Below are 23,237 nucleotides of genomic sequence, written 5' to 3'. Positions count from 1 at the left end.
TAATTTTCAAGTCTTACTTTCAATGCTGTCTCCTCCACCTTCAAGCAATCTCAGGAAATACATTTACCTATGCACTGTGTTTTCCCTATAACAATTATAATTATTTATTTGCATATCTGTCTTCCTACTGGGCTGTAAGTTTCAGTTTCTTAAAATTGTTAAAAGGAACAAAATGTATACTAGACATCAGCTGTGAAAATTCTAAGAAAGCAATATCACTTTTTAATTCTAAGTAGAATAAAGTGAAAATAGACCTGAGTATTTATTTTTTTTTTTTAATTTTTTTTTTTTTTTTTTAAGTTTATTTATTTTTGAGACAGAGAGAGACAGAGCATGAACAGGGGAGGGTCAGAGAGAGAGGGAGACACAGAATCGGAAGCAGGCTTCAGGCTCTGAGCCATCAGCCCAGAGCCCGACGCGGGGCTCGAACTCACGGACCACGAGATCGTGACCTGAGCCGAAGTCGGACGCTTAACCGACTGAGCCACCCAGGCGCCCCAAGACCTGAGTATTTAAATAAAGTAAACACATGGGGCTGTTTTATCTGGTTCTTTTAGCTGTATTCTCTAGTAAAACCTACAAATTCTCCACAGAAAAATCCTTAGTCATGGATTAGTCGGTTCTGTCTCTCACCTGTTAAAGGAAAGATTAATTGTTTGTAGTCTTATCAGTGATTCCATTTCTTCAGGCAAAGAATTTAAAAAATTGTTCCTAAATTGGAAAAAAAAAAAAAGAGAGGATTTACAAAGTTTGAAAATCTGTACAACTTTAATTTATAATTAAAGTGTTGATCAGACAAAAAAATTACGTAGCTTGGTTTCTCACTCCTTGATCTATCTCATTAAAGCTAAGTCCTAAGAATTTTGAATTAGTCAGCTGTCTCAGGTATTTGATTTGTATGCCAAATCCTAATACCAATATGCAACCAATTGATAAAACAACCAAGTCTTTAATAATAGATTTAACAGGGCAACACTGTAAACTAATCCCTTATCTCCTTTAAACTGAGCTCATCAATACTTCTCACAGATAGGGCCCTTGAGATCATGCCTATGAATATCACATTATTTGATTCCACAAATATTTGATTGGTGTTTAATACCTATATCTTGCACACAGACATGAAATTCTACTCCAAGAAGAAGTGTAAAATTATATGAAAAAAAAAAAAAAAAAAGAAGGGAAAAGTAATGAGATTCTATGAATTTAGAAATTTGGAGCTTTCTACCACATAGGCATTAAGCAAGTCCATTTCAACTCTAAGTTTATAATTTCAATTTGCACAATGCATATGTTTTTTTTTAGAATCTTATGATGAAACATGGCAGTAAACAGAATCGAATTTATTGTTGGAAGGATCTGGGAACAATGTTAAAAGAAAGGCTAATAAGAAGGTAGAAGGATTCTAGAAACTATATAATTACTAATAATAGAAAATATTTGTGATAAAATTATATCCAACTAGATGGCTACCTATTAGCTGAATTGTTTCTAAATTTCATTGCATTCCAAAGTCAAGCCTAGTATGTTAAGTCATACTTTCTACACCTATGTTCTTTTTTTCTTTTCTCCGTACCTTTCTCCAGTTATAAAGACAGTTATTATTAAGTTGTACTGAATAACTCACTGGTGATTTCTATCCTTTTCCTAGAGTCATAAATACCTACTGATATCAGATATAAAAGTGTATATTAGTCACTTAATTAGAAACCTAAAGGTATAGTTATAGACAATGGCATACACACACACACACACACACACACACACACACACACACACACACAAGAATGAGACAAAAGTATAGATAGCAAGAATGAGTACATGAATTCATTCTCTCTGAATTCATTAATTCTCCATTAATACTAAACTAAAATATGGTTTTACACTACTTTGCCAGTGTAACTACCAACTCAAAACAAGCAATTCTACATTTAATACGAGCAGAGTATTAGTAGATTTGCTTTAATTCCATAAGAAAAAATAAAAAATGTCTCTATAGAAAGAATAGAGAATAAATTCTCAGATATAACTTAGCTTGTTATTTGCCTATTATTTGAGCAGAATAAGAGGAGCTATGCCTTAAATAAACTAAAAGCACACCCAGTAACAGTATAGGAGTAGGAAGCCTAGAAAATAGAGATATAGCTTACAAATAAAGACTTAAAGCCCAAACAAATAAATGACTATCTACCCCTGAGCCATTTATTATTACCCTCAAAGAACTGTGACAATTCTGATGCTGTCTCTTCAATTTAGGACACATTTAAATTAAACTTCTTATTACCACTGCAGGGCTTTAAATAGTTTCTTTCCTTTTGTTGCCACTCAGGCTGTTCTTTTTCTTTATTTCTGGCCTTGCACATTTAACATAATATTTGAAACCAAAAAGGTTCTTTTTAAGAGAAGCCATCCTAGCTGCTGTGCCAGCAGAGGATTTTGACAGTTTTAATTTACTTTCAGGAAAGGAACAGTGTGAAACAAACACTTTCCATGTGTTATTTGTAACTTTGCTTACATAGGAATTTAAAGAATGTGTTCATATTTTCTAATTTTTCAAATAATTATTTCTTATTTAACTTATAAACTGCCTACAAATGATAGATGTTTGATTAAATTATTTCCTAAATGCTTAATTTTAGACTTGTCCTAAAATGTTATTAATTACCTAAAGACCAATTTCCACGATTGGTTAGGAAATATGAGAGAAAGGGCAAATGTTAGGCAAAACTCAAAGACACATTATAATGAAAAAGTGAAGCAATAGTATCAATAAATACCTGAGATCTAAAAAAGTCAATTTTTGAAGCATGCATAAATCCAAGGATATGGAGGAAAGCCTATTAAAACTGAGATTGACATCAGAAACCATTTCCTTCAGTTCCACAATCCTGAAACAAAAAACATTTTAAAATTTTAGCCCTTGAATTTACTGTCAGAACTTCAAAACTATAAGCAGACCATAGGGGGGGAAACTCTGATATAATTTTTGCTAATTAGGATTTTTCTAGGGGCGCCTGGGTGGCTCAGTTGGTTATTGTCTGACTTTGGCTCAGGTCATGATGTTACGGCTCATGAGTTCAGGCCCTGCATTGGGCTCTGTGCTGATAGCTCAGAGCCTGGAGACTGCTTCAGATTCTGTGTCTCCCTTTCTCTCTGCCCTCTCCCATTCATGCTGTCTCACTCTCTCAAAAATAAATACATTAAAAATTTAAAAAATAGGGGCGCCTGGGTGGCTCAGTTGGTTGAGCGTCCGACTTCAGCTCAGGTCATGATCTCACAGCTCGTGAGTTCGAGCCCCGCGTCGGGCTCTGTGCTGACCGCTCAGAGCCTGGAGCCTGCTTCTGCTTCTGTGTCTCCCTCTCTCTCTGTCCCTAACCCACTCACATTCTGTCTCTGTCTCTCTCAATAATAAATAAACATTAAAAAAAAAAAAATTAAAAAATTAAATTAAAAAAATAAAAAGATTTTCCGTAACTTTTACTGTTCTCACAAAATTTCAGTTTAGATGTGTATTCTGTATTATAGTAGTTTTCTTTTTAGACTGCATAATACAATATTCTCAGTATCTGAATACTTCACAATCTTTTCTATGATATGTCAACATTTTCAAGTATAGATGATATGTCAACATTTTCAAGTATAGTATTTTTTGTCCAAATTATCATTAATCATGAATGGAAGAAAACATTAAGTTAATTCCTAGGTTTGGTGTCACAGCTAAGCAATTTAAGTCAAAGACTTAAATGTTTCTAAGCAAGCCTAATCAACATTAGTCATTTTAAAGCATGCTACTAACTATAAGAACAAAAAATGTTATGGGGCGCCTGGGTGGCTCAGTCGGTTAAGCGTCCGACTTCGGCTCAGGTCATGATCTCGCGGTCTGTGAGTTCGAGCCCCGTGTCGGTCTCTGTGCTGAATGCTCAGAGCCTGGAGCCTGTTTCAGATTCTGTGTCTCCCTCTCTCTCTGACCCTCCCCCGTTCATGCTCTGTCTCTGTCTCAAAAATAAATAAACGTTAAAAAAAAAATTAAAAAAAAAGAACAAAAAATGTTATATACAATTTGCTTAGAAATGTAAGTTAAGCTATAACTATAAATCATTTTTTTCTATCACATTAGCAAACTGAAGAAAGAAAGAGTTATCAGCTGCTAAAGAAAGATGAGTTTGGATAAGTAACTGATAAGAAAATTTTGGAAAGTTTTTGGATATTTGAATTGAGAGTCATACCCCTTTTGGGAATTCTCCTGGAAACCTGGCCTAAAGAAACAGAATGTTTTGCTTTACTTATTGCCATAATTAACCTATGGTATATAGATGAATTAGATTTTATTTTTATTATTATTTTTTTTAGAGAGTAATACAGAGTGCAAACAGGGTAAAAGGGCAAAGAGAGAGAAAGACAGAGAGAGAGAGAGAGAGACAGAGAGACAGAGAGACAGAGAGAGAGAATCCCAAGCAGGCTCCACATTCACCATGGAGCTTGACACAGGGCTCAATCCCACAACCCTGGGATCATGACCCAAGCTGAAATCAAAGTCTGACGCTCAACTGACTCAGCCACCCAAGTGTCCACAGATAAATTAGATTTTAAAAGTATTGTTTACAACACAGGGAAACACTTATGACATATAAACCAGCTGGGATACAAATGGTATATATAAATCTAAATGGGAAATAGCTTGAAATAAAACATGCCATGAATAGAATAAATCAGAATAAATCAATAAATAGAAATGACCTGTCCCTTCATTTAGTTCAAATGTTTATGAATATATTATTTTCACAATCAGGAAATAATATAGTGAAAACTGTGACTTGTGAAATAAAAATTTAAGAAAGAGGGAAAATGACTCAGAAACTCTACATCAAGGTATGTCTTTACTATCTTTCTTCTTTGGCCCTCTAAATTGCTAAAAAAAATATGAGGAAATAACAGAGGTAACAGAAAACCATACTGTTGTGCATACGAACAACCAGATTGTCAGGTAAAACGAAAAAGTAAGTTATAAGGTGATATCTTTTAACTCCTTCCATCTTCATTCCCAGTTTTGATCCAGGATCTCCAAGGCAAACTTATCCTGAGAGCAAATCTAAGTGCTTAGTTATTCTGTCAAATACACTCTGAGCCCTTTAAACAAGAGATGAACTAGTTCTCCTTTTGCAACAGAATCTCAAAGTTCTGTTTTAAGATCAAAGTCTTTTCAGATCTGTGTTCTCCGGAGTGCCTCATGGCTCAGTTGGTTAAGCATCCAACTTTTGGTTTCAGCTCAGGTCATGAGCTCATGGTTTGTGAGTTCAAGCCTCGTGTCAGGCTCTGTGCTGACAATGCAGAACCTGCTTGGGATTCTCTCTCTCCCTCTCTCTCTGCCCCTCCCTTGCTTGTGATATCTCTCTCTCTCTCTCAAAAATAAACTTAAAAAAAAAAAATCTGCATTCTTCAAACTATGGTCTGTAAAATAGAAAGCAAGTTATACTTTGTCTGACTTTAAAAATTTTGAACATCTAGGGGCGCCTGGGTGGCACAGTCGGTTAAGCGTCCGACTTCAGCCAGGTCACGATCTCACGGTCCGTGAGTTCGAGCCCCGCGTCAGGCTCTGGGCTGATGGCTCAGAGCCTGGAGCCTGTTTCCGATTCTGTGTCTCCCTCTCTCTCTGTCCCTCCCCCGTTCATGCTCTGTCTCTCTCTGTCCCAAAAACAAATAAACGTTGAAAAAAAAAAAAATTAAAAAAAAAAAAAAGTTCTCTAATATTTCATTACATGGAAAAAGTAACTTATACTTTTAATAATTCTAATGACTATTTATAGGTATATTATATTATAGATATAATAATTCTAATACCTATTTATATTATATCTAATACTTATCAGTAATTCTAATACCTAAAATTCTAATACCTATACCTGTACACCTCTCAGGACAAATGTTAATATGTCTCAGAGAATACTTAGGTGAATTTTGCTAAATCCTTCAAGTAACATTAATGAAGAAAACTATACATATACTTGCAAGTTAAAAAACTGTGAAAAATAATAATTCTTGGTACTGAGGTGCAAAAACCACTGAGAATGAGTCACAACTTAATAGAAATGACATGATGAGCAATTCTCACCTTTTAGGAATTTCACATAGCTGATTCTTACTGAAGTTAACAGAAGTGACAATGTTGCTTTTTACTGCGTCAAATACTTCATCAGGAATCAAAGTTGTTTGTTTATCACTAAATGGAAAATGGTTTAAAATGCATCATTCTTAACAGTCCAGGAAGATATGATCATTACTTTTCACTTTTAAAGGACTTTAAAGATTTTATAAGATTTTTCAAGGCAGTTGGCTATGAAGAACATTTTGAAGTTCTGTAAAGAATGCCACAAAAACCTGCCAATTCACAAAATGTTCACCATTAAGAATTCAGACAACATGTTGTATCATAATACATTGTACCATACCTTCTGAGCATTCACATACTCCATGTGAATAAAAACAGATATATCTTCAGAGTCTAAGATGCTTAGAAGCCATATAGTAAATGGACAGTAATCAGTAAATGGATTCCTCTACCTCAGAATAGAACTAAAGCTATAATTTTAAAACTGTTGTCATCCCTTTTCTAAAAATCTCTAACAGGAACTATTTGCCAATTTTATGTGGTATACAGTTAACTGCAAGGTAACAATAATTTTTTAAAAGTTCAACATTACACTAAACTGTTTTCTCATAACCTCAACCAATTTCTCCCTCCATTAGCATGTGACAAAGTAGACAGGATAGTGGCCTTCGACTAAACTATCCCTGGTCTTACCATTAAGGGAGCTTTGTCATTTACTTTCTCTTAGCCTCAGTTCTGTGAAATTGAATCTAAAGAGTTATTCATTGTTATGTGTGCCAGAAGTTTTGCAAATGTATAATGTATACTGTAAATAAATTTCCTTTTCAATTAAGTATACATTTAATCTTAAATGAAATATAGTAGTACTCTGACATTTGCAGATTTACTAATTTGTTGTTATAATTAGCCATTTACATTCTTCTTTTACAATTTTCAATGCCTAATATGCCATCCGCTTAAAATAATTGTTGATGGAATGCTAAATTAATGACTATATGGACAAGAAAACAATTATTACATATAATGTGTAATATGGAGGAACTTATTAGAAAGGCATTGTAATATAGATAGATAAAAAGACAGCCAAAATTTCAGTTTTTACGCCTTCGACTTCTGCTTTCGGGCCCTATTTTCTATTGTGCAGATGTAGCATTTTTATCTTTTCCATCAGAAATGCTCAAGTCACAGGGAACTGATTTAATCAAATGCTGAAGATTCACACTCTTAAAAAATTTAGTTCAAGGCATTTATGCCTTGAGATTGGGACTTCATTTATATTTTAAATGGAATACTCCTTTCCAATTAAAGTCTCTGAGGAAAATAAATTACAATAAATTTAGAATCAAAACAATCTAAGATGTATGGTCTTCAGTGCTATCTTTATAACACTCTTGTGATATCTGTGACTTTAAAAAGTGGGAATGGGTATCTTAAATAAAATTGTCTCAGTATTACTTTATAGACTGTTTGCAGGATTAAAAGCAACAGCATCTGTAAAATATCTAGTACAGTGCCCAGCATAGAATAGGGACTCAATAAATGGTACCCATTTATTGGATTGAAGGAATGGTGGAGGGAATAAAGGCAGAGAAAAAAGAAATTCTAAGGAGGAATCGAGTCTGTCTTATCATCATTTGGTGTATTATGACACCTAGCATAGGATTTGATACCTATTAGGTTCGAAAATATCTACTGAATAAATGGATATATTATGTGTAATATAAGACATGCTAAGTCTCCATGCTATGCTATGAGAGAAGAAGGATACAAATTTAAGTATGGAAGAGTACTATCTTGTGTTATAGTGTCAAAAAAGGAAGTTGGCTTAGAGCAGTGATTTCTACATACACAGGAGAGTGTCAGACTAGAGGTAAAAACGTTAATGAAACAACAGATCTGAAATAGAAATTGTATCCTGACTGCTGAGAAGATGGTTCCTACTGATACAGTAAGGCAAAGAGGCTAGACACTGATGCTGGCTGTTAGGTAACTAAATAAATAAATCTAGTCACCTGACTTGAATCTGAGTCTGTATTCTTTTGTATTACCGTTATAATACCCAGACACAAGCCAATCAGTGTAGGAGCTTTGACAGTATTGATTACTTTTATCATTGTTGCCTAGATAGTATTGAAAAAAGACTTGCCAACCCCTCCCAACCTGTACATAGGTATCTTCTCTCCCAGTTGAATAAACTTCCATAATATAAAAAAGGTTAGGCTTTTGTCTCAATTTATATAACAGTATTACAATTGTTTCAGGTTTAATATATGTATGCTAGAGCATAATATTAGGCTCCAGTATATTAGATTTATATGCTCTATAATATTAGATTTATTAATGGGTACAATCTCTCAAGCTTTGCCTGCTTGAAGTCTTCATTAACTAAATGATACTTACTTACTAACACAGACCCCTGCAATATAAAATTCTCTCTTGATGCTGGTTACTGAGTCAAAATTTATTACCAACCAGTACTGTCACTCTTTTATTTTTGATAATAATAAAATATTCTTTATTATAATAATTTCAATATTAATAACCATCTATACACCTCTTAAGTGTAATAAACACAAAGCACCTAAGGAATGGGCATTTAAGTTCACTGTACTTTTAATATGCTTTTATCTCATCACTGATTTTACAATTGCTATTACTTTAAGTACTAACGCACTCTGATGAATTCTCCCTTACCAACTGTCCTTTTATCTGAAGGATTATTTCTCAAAGTTTCCTATGTGTTATGCAGTATTTAAGAAAATTACATACCTATAGTCTAGTATTTTTAATGTGACGATAGCGTGTACATTGACTCTGGATTCACTTGGTAGTGTCATGGCAGTCTCAGTAACAGGATCACTTTGGCTAGGTTCATCATCTGGCAAGAAACAAATTATAAAAAATCAACATTCATAGTACAAAGTCATTTTTAAATTTTCGAAAATATGTAAAAATGGTATGTGTGATTTCTAAATTATTATTGGTGAGAATGTCTTTAGTCATATACTGTATTTCCAATGACTCAAATCTGGGTCTAGAACTTAATATTTAATTAATAGAAAGTAGATAACATTACTACTATAAGGCTTTAAAATCTTTTAATAAATCTTACCATAAGGAAATTTAGGAGTAGGAAAGAACCTTCAAAGAATAACAACAATCTCTCAGAACAAACAATGACACTAAACTTCCTTCTTAAGAAAAATAATATGGTCTATTAGAAGAAATTTGTTAACAAAGGAAAAGTATTATTTCCCACAAATGTCTACCAAATATGCATATGCCTATCTTCTCAGTTTAGGACACAAGGAAACTGATTATTCTCAATCACTTAAAACCTGGCAATTTACATAATCAAGTAAGCTTTTGGTACGTTATTTATGTTGAGTTTTTCTTAGCAAATGCAAGATTTTATTTTCAATAGATGTTTTCTAACATATATGCATACTCACACATTCACACACAATCAACCTCCTCACTAGTCTCCAGACACTGTTTAACACTGCCATCATATGGTAGAAAGAGCAAAACAAACACAAATCATACATTTTAAAAAGAAATGGCTTTACGATTTTTTGACAAGAGACCACAGCAATCTAGACAAGAGCAAAAAAGACAATTTTCAACAACATGAAAAAAATAAAATAGTCTTAGCATTCATATGTTAAGACAAGAAGGCATACTAAAAGAATATAAAAAAAATTAGTAGTATCCCTGGGAAACTAATGAACATTTGTTGAATACTATAAAGTACATTTCTCTTGCATTGAGCTCATCAGTTATTCACTAATCAACAATCATTAAACTAGTATTTCTTATGCAAATATATGGATATTTTATTTATAGAAGTAGCACAAAATAAAAGACAGTATCAAATAGAAATAGAAGATATCAAGATAAATATTAGCATTAAGTAAATGCTTTGGTATTTAGAAGTACCCTGGCAGTTTGGTTATGTCACTTTAAAGAGTATGTAATATATATATTGCCAAATTATACCAGCAGATAGAAAACATCAAACCAGCAACAAAACCCAGCATTATTTTTTACATATACATGTACACTAGCATGATTGCATACTAAGAGTATTCTCAACACTTTCCAATGAGCTATTTTTATTTATTTTTATTTATTTTTTTAACGTTTATTTTTGAGACAGAGAGAAACAGAGCATGAACGGGGGAGGGTCAGAGAGAGAGGGAGACACAGAATCTGAAACAGGCTCCAGGCTCTGAGCGGTCAGCACAGAGCCCAATGCGGGGCTCGAACTCACGGACCGCAAGATCATGACCTGAGCTGAAGTCGGACGCTTAACCAACTGAGCCACCCAGGAGCCCCTGAGCTATTTTTAATAATCAGCACCAAGGAGAATGTAAAGAGGGAAACTATTATCCTTTGGGAAGGGACTATGAAAGAGATGGATTTTCTTCTCATTATATATTTTTTGTATGTTGGTTGAATTTTTATCATCAGCATTTACTGACCTTTTAACTAAAAAACCTAAGATGGCAATATTCCCTTAATTGATCTACAGAGTCAATGTAATCCCTATCAGAATCCCAGCTGATTTCTTTGTAGAAATCAAAAAAAATGATTCTAAAATTCATGTGGGATTGCAAGAAACCCACAATAGCTAAAACAAGCCTGAGGAAAAAAGAATAAAGAATTTATACTTCCCGATTTCAAAACTTCCTACAAATCAATGGTAATCAAGATATTGTGGTACTGGCACAGTATAGACATACAGATCCATGCAATAAAACTGACAGTCCAGAATGAACCCTGTATTTATGGTCAACTGATTTTCAACAAAAATGACAAAACCATTCAATAAGGAAAAAATAGTATTTTCAACAAATGGTGCAAGGAAACTAAATAACCACATGGAGAAGAAATAAATTGGAATCTTATCTCATATCATATATAAAAATTAACTCGAATCAAATACTTCAGTATAAAAAATGAGTCAAATACTTCAATATAAAATCAAAACTTCAAAAAAACACAAAGGAAATAGTTTTCACAAAAAAGATTTTTGCAAAGGATTTTCAGATGTGAAACCAAAAGCATAAGCAAAAAGGAAACAAAAACAGATAAATTAACTTTATCAAAATAAAAAAAAACAAAAATAAAAATTTGTTTCAAAGGATAGTACCAAAAAATGAAAAACCAAACCCACAGAGGACTAGATATATGCAAATCATATATCTGACAAGAGATACAAAAGAACTACTACAACTCAATAATAAAAAGATAAAAAATTAAAAATTGGGGGCACCTGGATGGCTCAGTTGGTTAAACATCTGACTCTTCCATGATCTCACAGTTTGTGAGATCAAGCCCTGCATTGGGCTCTGTGCTGACACTGTGGAGCTTACTTGGGATTCCCTCCCTTCCTCCTTCCCTCCCTCTCTCTCTCTCCTTCAAAATAAATCAACTTTAAAAAAAAAAATTAAAAATTGGGCAAAGGATCTGAACAGGCATTTCTCCAAAGATGTACAAACGGCCAATAAGTACATGAAAAGATATTCAACATCATTAGTCATCAGGGAAATTCACATCAAATCTAGAGTGAGATACCACTTCACACCCACCAGTGCATCTAGAATCAGAAAGTCAGAAAACAGCAAGTGTTGGTGAGGATGTGAAAGAATCATAACCCTCATGCAATGCTGATAAGAATGGAAACTGGTGCAGCTGCTTTGTAAAAGAGTCTGGCAGTTCCTGAAATGACTAAACATAAAATTACCATTGATCTAGCAATTCCACTCCTAGATATATACACAAGAGAAATGAAAACACATGCTCACACTGAAACTTGTAAATAATTGTGTATAACAGCATTATCCATAATAGCCAAAGGGTATGGAAATTCTTTTTGAGGTAATGAAAATGTTCTAAAATTGACAACTCTGTGCCCACAAATTTAGTAACCTAGATGAAAAAGACCAATTTCTTGAAAGACACAATCTGCCAAAACCCACACAAAAGAAACATACAACCTGAATGGGCCTGTATCTATAAAAGAAATTCAACTAATATTTAATAACCTTCCAAAACAGAAAGCAACAGGTCCAAATGGGTTCACTGGTGAATTCTACCTAACATTTAAGGAAGAAATTATATCAATTTTTCAATCTCTTTCACAAGCTAGAAACAGAGGGAATACTTCCTAACTTATTCTACAAGGCCAACAGTTATCCTAAAACCAAAACCAGAAAAGATATGACAAGAAACTAGAAAGCATTATCTCTCATGAATATACATGTAAAATTCCTCAACAAAATAATAGCAAATTGAATTTTAAAAAGTATTTAAAAAATTATACACTGTGACCAAGTGGGATTTGACCCAGGTATACAAGTCTAGTTCAACAGTCAAAAATCAATCAATGCAATGCTTCATATCAAAAGGCTAAAAAAGAAAAATTACACGGTCATATCAATAAATGCGTAAAAAAAATCTGACAAATGCCAACACCCATTTATGATAAAAACTCTCAGTAAACTAGGAATAGAGGAGAACCTTCTCAACTTAAGAATATCTACAAAAAACCTACAACTCACATCATAACTTGGTGAGAAACTTGAAGCTTTCCCCCTAAGATTAGGTACAAAGTAAGGAAGCCCCCACTCACCACTCCTTTTGAACATTATACTGGAAGTCCTTGGCAATGCAATAGGTAAGTAAATGAAATAAAAAGAATATAAACTGGGAAGGAGGGCATAAAATATTCTTTGTCCACAGATGACATGATCTAGGTAGAAAATCCAAAAGATGTGACAAGAAAAACCCCCTGAAACTGGTAAGTGATTATAATAAGGTTGCAGGATACAAGGTTAATATACAAAAGTAAATTGCTTTCTTTTATATCAATAATGAACAAGTAAAATCTGAAATTAATAACACAATACCAATTACAATTACATTAGCATCAAATGAAACGAAATGGTTACATATAAATCTAACAAAATATGTATATGAATTCTATGAGGAAAACTACAAAACTATGATGAATGTAATCAAAGAACTAACTTAGAGAGATATTCCACGTTCATGGACAAAAGGACTCAATATTGGCAAGATGTTTATATAGAGCTGCAAAAGACTCAAAAGAGCCAGCACAGTATTGATGGAGAAGAACAAAGTTGGAGGACTGACATTATCCAATTGGAAGACTTACAATAAAGCTACAGTAATCAAGACAGTGTGAAATTGACAAAAGAACAAAGAGATCAATACAACAGAACAGAGAGCCTATACATAGATCTCCATTAGCACACTCAATTCATCTTTGACAAAGCAGCAAAAGCTATAAAAACAATGGAGCAAAGATGGCCTCTTCCATAGTGGTGCTGAAACATCAGAAGATCCATGTGCAAAAAAGAGTAGATTTATTCATAATTGCCAAAATCTGGAAGCAACCAACGTATCCTTTAGTAGGGTAAATAAATAAACTGTACTACATCCAGACAATGGAAATATTATTCAGTGCTTAAAAAAAAGAACTGTCATGCCATGAAAAGGCATGGTGGATGCATAAATGCATGCTACAAAGTGAAAGAAGCAAATCTGAAAGATTCTAATTACATGACATTCTGAAAAAGGCAAAATTATGGAAACAGGGAAAAGATCAGAGATGGGTGATAAGAGGGGATGACAGGATAAACAGGCAGATCACAGAAGATTTTTAGGGCAGTAAAAATACTTTGTATATTACAATGGTAGATACATAATTGTTGTCCAAATCTGTAGAATACACTACACCAAGAGTGAAATCTAAGGTAACTATGGACTTGGGAAGATTACGTGTCAATGTAGGTTCATCCTTAGTAAAAAAAAAAAAAACAAAAACAAAAAACAAATGTACCATTTAGGTAAGGGATGTTGATAATGGGGGAAGCTATGCATATGTGTGGGCAGAGGATATAGGGGAATATCTGTACCTTCCTCTCAATTTCGCTGTAAACCTAAAACTACCCTAAAGAATTTAGTTTTTAAAAAATGTCTGGATTATTCTGATATGACACCTAACTGATTATTTCAGAATAATTACATTTTTCTGGGAGAGAAAGCATACCTAGAAATTGGCAGGAAATGAAAGTCTTACAAAATTATGTTAATTTATTGGAAGGTCAAGGTGGAAAATGGAAATTGCTGAAGCATTCAATTACCTTATTCATTTTTTTTAATGTTTTATTTATTTATTTTGAGAAAGAGAGTGCTCAAGTGCAAGCAGGAAAAGAACAAAGAGAGAGAGAGAAAGACAGAGACAGAGAGACAGAAAATCCCAAGCAGGTTCCACGCTGTTAGCAAAGAGTGGGGCTCGATCCCAGAAACCATGAGATCATGACCTGAGATGAAATCAAGAGTTGGTCTCTCAACGAACTGAGCCACTCAGGTGCCCCTGTTATGCATTTAACATATGGGCAATATGGTGCTAGGCTAGGCTGTGCATAACCAACAGAGTTGTGAGCTAAATTAACAGTTGCTGTATCTAGTCACTAAGTTGTAGAGTGTTTGTTATGCAGCAATACACTGGTACAACTGATTTTTTCTAAATGCTCTAGTGTATCCTACAATGACATACATAAAATAAAAATTGGGATATAGCACAATTTTAGTATAGCATTAAAAATTAAATGTATAGTGAGGCACCTAGGTGGCTCAGTCTATTATGCGTCTAACACTTGGTCTCGGGGCAGGTCATGATCTCGTGGTTTTTGAGTTTGAGCCCCGCATCGGGTTTAGTAATCTAATAGTTTACTGAGATTTCACATATGTGTATCAGTGCGGAGCCCACTTGAGGTTCTCTGTCTCCCTCTTTTCTGGCTTCTCCTGCTAGTGCTTTCTCTCTCTCTCAAAATAAATAAATAAACATAAAAATTTAACAACAAAATCAAATGTATACTATCACTTTCTCTTTGGGTGCATATTCATACTAAATTAACATATCCTGAAAAATGTGTTTTATCTTTATATCTGTTGGAACTTAGCAAAACTATGCATGAAGCAGATATTCAAATACTATTAATATACCACCAGTCAATAGAATTCATTTACCATAAAAGCCAAGTTTTGCTTTTTTTTGCAAGTTAAAGCACTAGAGTACTTATTGAATCTTTGTTATATTTTCCAGTTGGTACAATGTAGCACAAATCAAATAAATTAAGCATAAAACATTATTATTGTGAATTTAAGGATGTTTTTATAATTTCAGCATATGTATGGCCTATTTGATTTCAGAATTAGAACCACACCTGCCATGGACCATTTCCTCTAATTATTTATACCCCAAATACATGTAAATTTATGTATTGTTACCACTTCACTACCTTTCACATTTTCCTTCAAAATACAGGAAAATATAGAAAAGTACCTTTAATCTTGCTTCGCAGATATTTTAAGACTTCTTGGGTTCCTTTCTGAAAACATGGAGAGAAGATACATATTCACCAAGACATACTTTGCAGTTTCATAGATCAACATGCATGTTTGAATTTCAAATTTAAAAACATAGCTGAGTGACAAATATGCTTACATTTATAATTTCTCTTCGAATTGTTCTCAAAGGATTTCCTTCTAGTGCCAGAAATTTCAAATGAAGTTTTCCCAATGAACAAGGTAGACTACAAAAAAGATTAAACATAATTCAACCAAATAGTTGGCTATAAAACTAATAACATTTGACAAACTATATCATATAACCATGTCAAAAACAGCCCAAGTAACATAGGCCTAAAATAAATCCCTTTGAGATAAATGTTTAACATGTAAAAGAAAAAATAGATTTATTTTGAAATTGTCATATTGTGATTGCTAAAAAAATGTGAACTTTAAAACATTTGCTAAATAAAAACCATAAAAAGCAAATCTGAAAGAATCAGTGATTCAGGATAGCCATACTCATTAATATTAAATGTTTCGATTTTGCCCTTCAAGTTAGCAAAGAAAATTCTTCCCTAATGATCTAATAGTTTACTGAGATTTCCCATATGCAAAACCACTCCTATCCCATGTATTCAACCCATAATCACCAATTTTTTTAAATTTTTTAATGTTTATTTTTTTTAATTTTTTTAATGTTTTATTTATTTTTGAGAGCAAGAGAGACAGAGCATGAGTGGGGAGGGGCAGAGAGAGAGGGAGAAGTGGCTCCAGGCTCTGAGCTGTCAGCACAGAGCTCAACACAGGGCTCAAACTCACAGACTGTGAGATCATGACCTGAATTGAAGTCAGATGTTTAACTGACTGAGCCACCCAGACACCTCATGTTTATTATTTTTTTAATGTTTATTCATTTTTTGAGAGAGAGAGGGAGTGAGCGGGGGTGGGACAGAGAGAGTCAGAGACACAGAATCCGAAACAGGCACTGGCTCTGAGCTGTCAGCACAGAGCTTGAGCATAGGGCTCGAACCCACGAGCTGCAAGATCATAACCTGAGCTGAAGTAAGACGCTTAACCAACTGAGCCACCGAGGTGCCCCAAGTTTATTTTTGAGAGACAGAGCACAAGCCAGGGAGGAGCATAGAGAGCAAGAAACACAGAATCTGAAAGCTGCAGGTTCTGAGCTCCGAGCTGTAAACCCAGAGCCCGACGCAGGGCTCAAGCTCAAGAACCATGAGATCACAACCTGCGCTGAAGTTGGACACTCAACCAACTGAGCCACCCAGGCACCCCACCAATTTATTTTTTAATGAGAATATAATCAAATTGGTTCTGCTCTTAATCTTTCAGTAGCTTCCCATCTCTTAACGAATGAAAACTGACTCTTCACAAGCATTTTACAGACCACATGGCCTTAACTTACAAGTCCTAAATTCCCACAGACTCCCTTAATATACCTTATTTACCAGGTAAACTTGATTCCTTGCTATTCTCTAAATATATCCCTACAATTTCCTGAACTTCCAAAGCTTTCTTTGTACAGTTTCATCCTACCAAGGCAATCATTCTAATCACCTTACATGTGTACTTAAAAATCGCAGTCATTCTTGGGGCGCCTGGGTGGCGCAGTCGGTTAAGCGTCCGACTTCAGCCAGGTCACGATCTCGCGGTCCGTGAGTTCGAGCCCCGCGTCAGGCTCTGGGCTGATGGCTCGGAGCCTGGAGCCTGCTTCCGATTCTGTGTCTCCCTCTCTCTCTGCCCCTCCCCCATTCATGCTCTGTCTCTCTCTGTCCAAAAATAAATAAAAAAACGTTGAAAAAAAAAATTAAAAAAAAAAAAAAATCGCAGTCATTCTTTAAAGATCACATGGTGGGACTAAAGTGAGGCATGACCCTGAAAGTAGGTATGATCTTAAATTTTGTGCTCTTAAACACTTAACTTGCTTCACACTAGTCTAAGTCCTAACGATCATCTAAAAACATTTCTTCTTCTACACAGTCTGCCCTGATTCCTCTCAATAAATGGCTGGTTCCTGTATCTCTTTTAAGCCCCCAAAGCACTTTATATCTCTCCCATGTCTTTACATTCATTTGATAAATTCAAGAAATATTTATCAGGCACCTTCTATATACCAAGGCACTGATCTAGGAGTTAGAGAGCAGTGAACAAAACAGATAAATATCCTGACTTCTTAGTTTACGTTCTAGTGGATTAGAGTAACTTGTAAAATAGATCTGATTCTATTAGTATTTTAAGCTTGCTGTCAAGGACCAAATCTAACTATTCTTTGTAGGTCTGTACATGATACTTGTTTACTAAATATTTACTGAATTCAATTTAGAAAAAAAAAGATCTCCACATGTTTTTCTCAAATATTATTAACTTATTAATATTAACTTCTGAATTATAAGCAAATGCAGGCATGATTTCTTATTCATTTGATCTTTAAACTTACCTAGTGATATCATTGTTGCTTAGGTCAAGCCTTTCCAAAGACTGTAGTAGTGTAATTTCATCTGGAACAGATTTTAACTTATTATCCCGCAGGTCTAGCACAAGGATAGAATTCAGATGCTTAAGATGTTCTGGCCCTAACATTTCAATCTGGTTTTCACCTACATGTAATTCCTACAAAACCAAAGATCAATCACATGTATTTCTGTATTCAATTTTTACTAGGTAATAAAAATAATATTGAAATCTAATCACTGAAAAACACATGGAAAAACATGTTTCTAATTACTAAGGTGCTTAAATTTTCAATTACAAGTAAGCTATCTTACAGCTAAAAATGGCAAAAACAGAACACTTTCAAGGATTTTCTGGAAATTTAAAAATAATTACAGATTTAATCTGGCAGAAGCTCAAAATCTGTAAAACCAAACCACAGAAATTATTTAGTAGTTAACATTTATAGAATAAAAATACAAATCTAAGAACTATACTAATAAAAAAAGTAAAGTTTTAATACAAATCAGAATAAGCTTAAAAAGTTACTTATATCACAGTTTGTTATTCAGCATTTTCATTAGTGATTATTATATATACTGATTTCCCATTAACAGAATCTATAAATATTAGATGTATAATTAATCTTTAAACAATAACATTTTCAGTTCCTTTTATCACTGCCACCATTCTGTTTAAAAGAAACCCTTTTGGAGCACCTAGTGTCTCAGTGGGTTAAGCTTCCGACTTCGGCTGGCTGGAGTCATGAGGTCACAGTCATGGGTTTAAGTCCCATGTCGAACCTTTCCCCACAGTCAGTGCAGAGCCTGCTGTGGATTCTGTCTCCCCCTCTCTCTCTGCCCTCTTCCACTCACACTTTCTATCTCAACGTAAAACTTTAAAAACTAAAAAACAAATAAATAAAACTCTTTTAACTCTAATACATAACAGTATACATGAAGAAAAACAAAACATGACAAATTTAAAAGACAATGTTAACACTATATACTTAAAACCACAAGAAAGTAATTAATTTCAAAGAGACCCAATTATGATCAGGTAAACATGAGAGGTGGTAACTTACAGAATTAGATACATATTCCTCCCTAGTATTCCAGGTCTCCTACAGTATGGCTCCAACTTATGACATTAGTCTCAACACCTACTTCTCCAGTTGTATACTACTCCCCAGATGAAAGAGACAAATTCCTATTTTTAAGTTGACTATTTCTTTAAAAAAAAATCTATTACTAGCAATACCATGAATGTATTTAGTCATATTAAAATTCTGAAAAATATAGGAAAAACATAGCACCTATAACTAATACATATTCCCAAAGTAAATCAGATTAAAATTTTCATTTTCATAATTAACTTTCAGAAAATACATAGTTATTTAGTAATCAAGTAAATATTACCTTTAATAACCTACAAGAAGGAAATTCTGGTAGAAAACGTAATTTATTCCTCCGCAAATAGAGCAATTCTAGTGACTCCATGTTAGCCAATTCAGGAGGTACAGTTTCCAAGAAATTTGAATTACAATCCAAATGCTTTAATCCTGCAATACATAGTAAGTGAAAAACAAAAATATCTTAATAAAGAAAAATATTGGTCTATAATTATATATACATTCAAAGAATGTGTACATCATCATGAGGATCATCATGAGGACTTATAAACTCATGCAATACTGATATAATAATCAAGAATCCTAGAATTAAATAAACGTAAAGTAAGATTTTTTTATACTTAATTATAATTAAAGAGAACTGATATTAAAAATAATGTTTAATAAAAGTCCAAGTCATCATATTACTTGGCAATCAAAAAGAATGAAATCTTGCCATTTGCAACTACATGGATGGAACTGGAGGGTATTATGCTAAGCAAAATTAGTCACAGAAAGACAAATATCATATGACTTCACTCATATGAGGACTTTAAGATATAAAACAGATGGACATAGGGAAGGGAAGCAAAAACTATATAAAAACAGGAAGGGGGAAAAACACGAGACAAATATGGAGAACAAACAGAGGGCTGCTGGAGGGGTTGTGGGAGGGGGGAAAGGGCTAAACGGGTAAGAGGCATTAGGGAATCTACTTCTGAAATCATTGTTGCACAACATGCTAACGAACTTGGATGTAAATTTTAAAAAAAAAACAACAAAAAAACCCAGCCACATCTTAAACTCACCAAGTTGTGCACATTAAATATGTATAGCTTTTTGTGTCATTCATCAATAAAGTTGTTTAAAAAAATAATAATAATAGTCCAAGTAATCTTTGTAATGGTAAAAACCAAAGTACTCCAGTACTCTGTTAAGATATTCTAAAGCATATAAACTACACACTATGAGATATTATTTCCCTCAGTAATTATACATCCTTAAAAAAAAAGCTTAAGGTAGTTAAAGACATATAAAGACGCATGCATACTAGCTGTATGAATGGATATTAAACAACTGTGGCTAGTAGTAGCTCAGACATATGTATTTAAATTAGGAAGTTGACTTGCTGTCAAAAAGCCTCGGATTTCTATGTATGCCTTCCTATTCTTCCATCCATCCATACTACTTTTCTCTCCCTGTGTTCTTTCCTTTCTTTTTCTATTTTTGTTTAAATTACATGTTTTTTCTAACATCTTAGCTAACACTATGGACAAGAATGCATACTATATAGCTCAAGAAGGATGTTCTTACTTGCAGCATCTCTCTCTTACCTCCTGGATCTTTCTTTCTTAAAAGGCAAATCAAAAACAAAATGGATAAAAGTAAAGGTCTTCTTTCCATTAAGAATTCAATAAGCAGTACTCCCCCAATCCATATCACAGATTCTTCAACTTGCAATGGCCACCACACCACATATTTTCCACAATTCAGTCTCAACTGTCTAGTTTGAATAGGTGATATACATTTTTTGCTATATTTTGAGCCTGCCAATTTTTTTTTTCAACTTTTTTTTTTTTTTTTTTTAATTTATTTTTGGGACACAGAGAGACAGAGCATGAACGGGGGAGGGGCAGAGAGAGAGGGAGACACAGAATCGGAAACAGAGCCTGCCAATTTTAACATAATGCAAGACTGAGTTGATACATTGCCTGAAACCGCCTCTTTAAGTATTTAAAGAAGTTGTTTTTCAAAAGAAATGTACTACTTTCAACAAATAATGTAGTAATTTATGTATTATTTGGCTACAGCATTTTTAAAAATGTCACAATGTGATCCACCCCAAATCCAGTAAATTCTATGAAGAAAAGTTGGTTTTAAAAGCTACAGACCTATTATAGGGACCCCTGGTGGCTCAGTGGGTTAAGCATCCAACTCCTGATTTTGGCTCAGGTTATGATCTCACAGGGTCATGGAATCTAGACCAGCGTCAGGCTCCATGCTGAACATGGACCCTGCTTGGGATTCTTTCTCTACCTCCCTCTCTCTGTCCTGCCCCCACTCTCACACACACATGCTCGTTCTCTCTCTCTCTCTCTCTCTCTCTCTCAATAAATAAATAAACATTAAAAAAAATAATAAAAGTTAGAGACTAGTTTTCACAATTGTTTGCATTTAAGAGCACTGACTGAGAATACAAGCAGTGTGCAGTGGAAAGAGCAACGGGGATGGAGTAAGAGGATTCAAGCTCTTATAGGATCCTTGGCTTTACAATTTATAAGACAATTTCTAAGTCTAGGTTTATGAATCTTTAAAATGTAAAAAATACACATCCCCCTAAAGTACAGAACCTTTGTAATGGCAAAACAACATATGTAAAAGTATTCGTTACAAAGAATCACACGAATGTTAGCATATTGTTCTTAGGATCCAGTCATTAATAGTGAAATAATAACCAAATGTACTACTGGTGATAGTTTAAAAGTATCACTGTCATGGTTAAAGGAAGAAAGTATCTAATCATGAATTATGCTGCATATTGGAAAATTTGCCATAAATTCAAAGTATTTTTCTATTGATTTCTCTATCTTTTCCCATCTCTCAAGATAGGTCCATCTAATTTATGGGAAAAAAAAAATCCATGCTTCTTACATACTAACTAGAGATAACATATTTTATGTTTAGCTCTACTTTTTAATATGTTTACTGAAAAATGGCAAAGACAAGCAAAGTCTTAATTACTCGTAACCCAAGCAAAGGCTCCCCTAGAATATCAACTTGATTTATGGCAGATTTAACTTATGCATTCCTATTATAAATGACTATTAATCTAAACTAAAACAGCACAATTTTACAAATTTATCTCAAAATGATCTGTAATCAACTGCACAAAATCACTTCCATAACTTCCACAAAAGGGAGGTTTAAAGAAATGAAGAGGGCTTACATATGATTAGCAGAAAAGACTATATAAGGTAAACAGTGTAAGGCTGACACACACAGTGTGCTCATTAACCAAGATATAATAATAGTTTGCCTTTAAACAACAACAAAAATTACAATGATTTTGGCCTCTAAATCAAGAATTCTAAGATGATTAAGTATAATTATTTATTTATTTATTTTTTTTTTTTTTAATTTTTTTTTTTTAACGTTTATTTATTTTTGAGACAGAGACAGAGCATGAACAGGGGAGGGGCAGAGAGAGAGGGAGACACAGAATCTGAAACGGGCTCCAGGCTCTGAGCAGTCAGCACAGAGCCCGACGCGGGGCTCGAACTCACAGACCGTGAGATCATGACCTGAGCCGAAGTCGGACACTTAACCGACCAAGCCACCCAGGCACCCCCTAAGTATAATTATTTAAAAGGTACTGAAATCTGCCTTCTATTTTTTTATCACTTAATATTATGAGTTCTAGAATACATTAAATATAATGGTTCAATGGTAAACTTCAATAGAACCACTATTTTAACCTTTTTTAAAAGAAAATGGTTGACCATTTGGACAAAACTAGACCATCCCTGACATCATTATTTCTGGGCCATGAGGAACTACAGCTATAATGTAACCACATAAGCAGAATCACCTATGAGAGGGGAATAACCTCTTAGTGAATGTTGAATGAATGAATGAATGAATGAGGAGATAGCATAGCTCAAAACCCTAATCAATATCTTAGATATATAATTTTACCATAGTTCATAATCATATTTTATTTTCCTCTTTTTGATATGCCAAAATATGTTTTTAGTAGTAGCTGTTTAGGAAGTTAAGCTAGACAATAATGCTCTGAAGAAAATCTGACTACTTGCTATTGTTTGCTTTGCCAGTATAAAATCTATTATTTTATTTCTCTGTAACTAACTATATTAAAATTTATTTTTCTAAATATAAGTTGCACCA

At 33.8% G+C, this 23,237-nt stretch overlaps 1 protein-coding gene across 2 annotated transcripts in view; it reads right to left on the bottom strand.

The window, feature by feature from the left end:
* LRRC40 (leucine rich repeat containing 40) overlaps positions 1–23,237 on the bottom strand; it is a 48,895-nt gene that overhangs the window by 7,196 nt on the left and 18,462 nt on the right. For both annotated transcript variants that reach the window (XM_058717007.1, XM_058717006.1), the window contains exons 6-13: positions 19,360–19,502; positions 17,949–18,121; positions 15,648–15,735; positions 15,486–15,531; positions 8,876–8,984; positions 6,110–6,217; positions 2,778–2,888; positions 634–711 (exon numbers count right to left, since the gene is read on the bottom strand). In XM_058717007.1, coding sequence (XP_058572990.1) covers positions 634–711; positions 2,778–2,888; positions 6,110–6,217; positions 8,876–8,984; positions 15,486–15,531; positions 15,648–15,735; positions 17,949–18,121; positions 19,360–19,502 — 856 coding nt within the window. The remainder of the gene's footprint in view (positions 1–633; positions 712–2,777; positions 2,889–6,109; positions 6,218–8,875; positions 8,985–15,485; positions 15,532–15,647; positions 15,736–17,948; positions 18,122–19,359; positions 19,503–23,237) is intronic.

This window comes from Neofelis nebulosa, chromosome 2 (genome assembly GCF_028018385.1).
Source record: "Neofelis nebulosa isolate mNeoNeb1 chromosome 2, mNeoNeb1.pri, whole genome shotgun sequence".
Taxonomy (NCBI): Eukaryota; Metazoa; Chordata; class Mammalia; order Carnivora; family Felidae; genus Neofelis; species Neofelis nebulosa.
The sequence above is the reverse complement of the archived record's forward strand: the minus strand, read 5'-3'. Positions and strand labels throughout refer to the sequence as shown.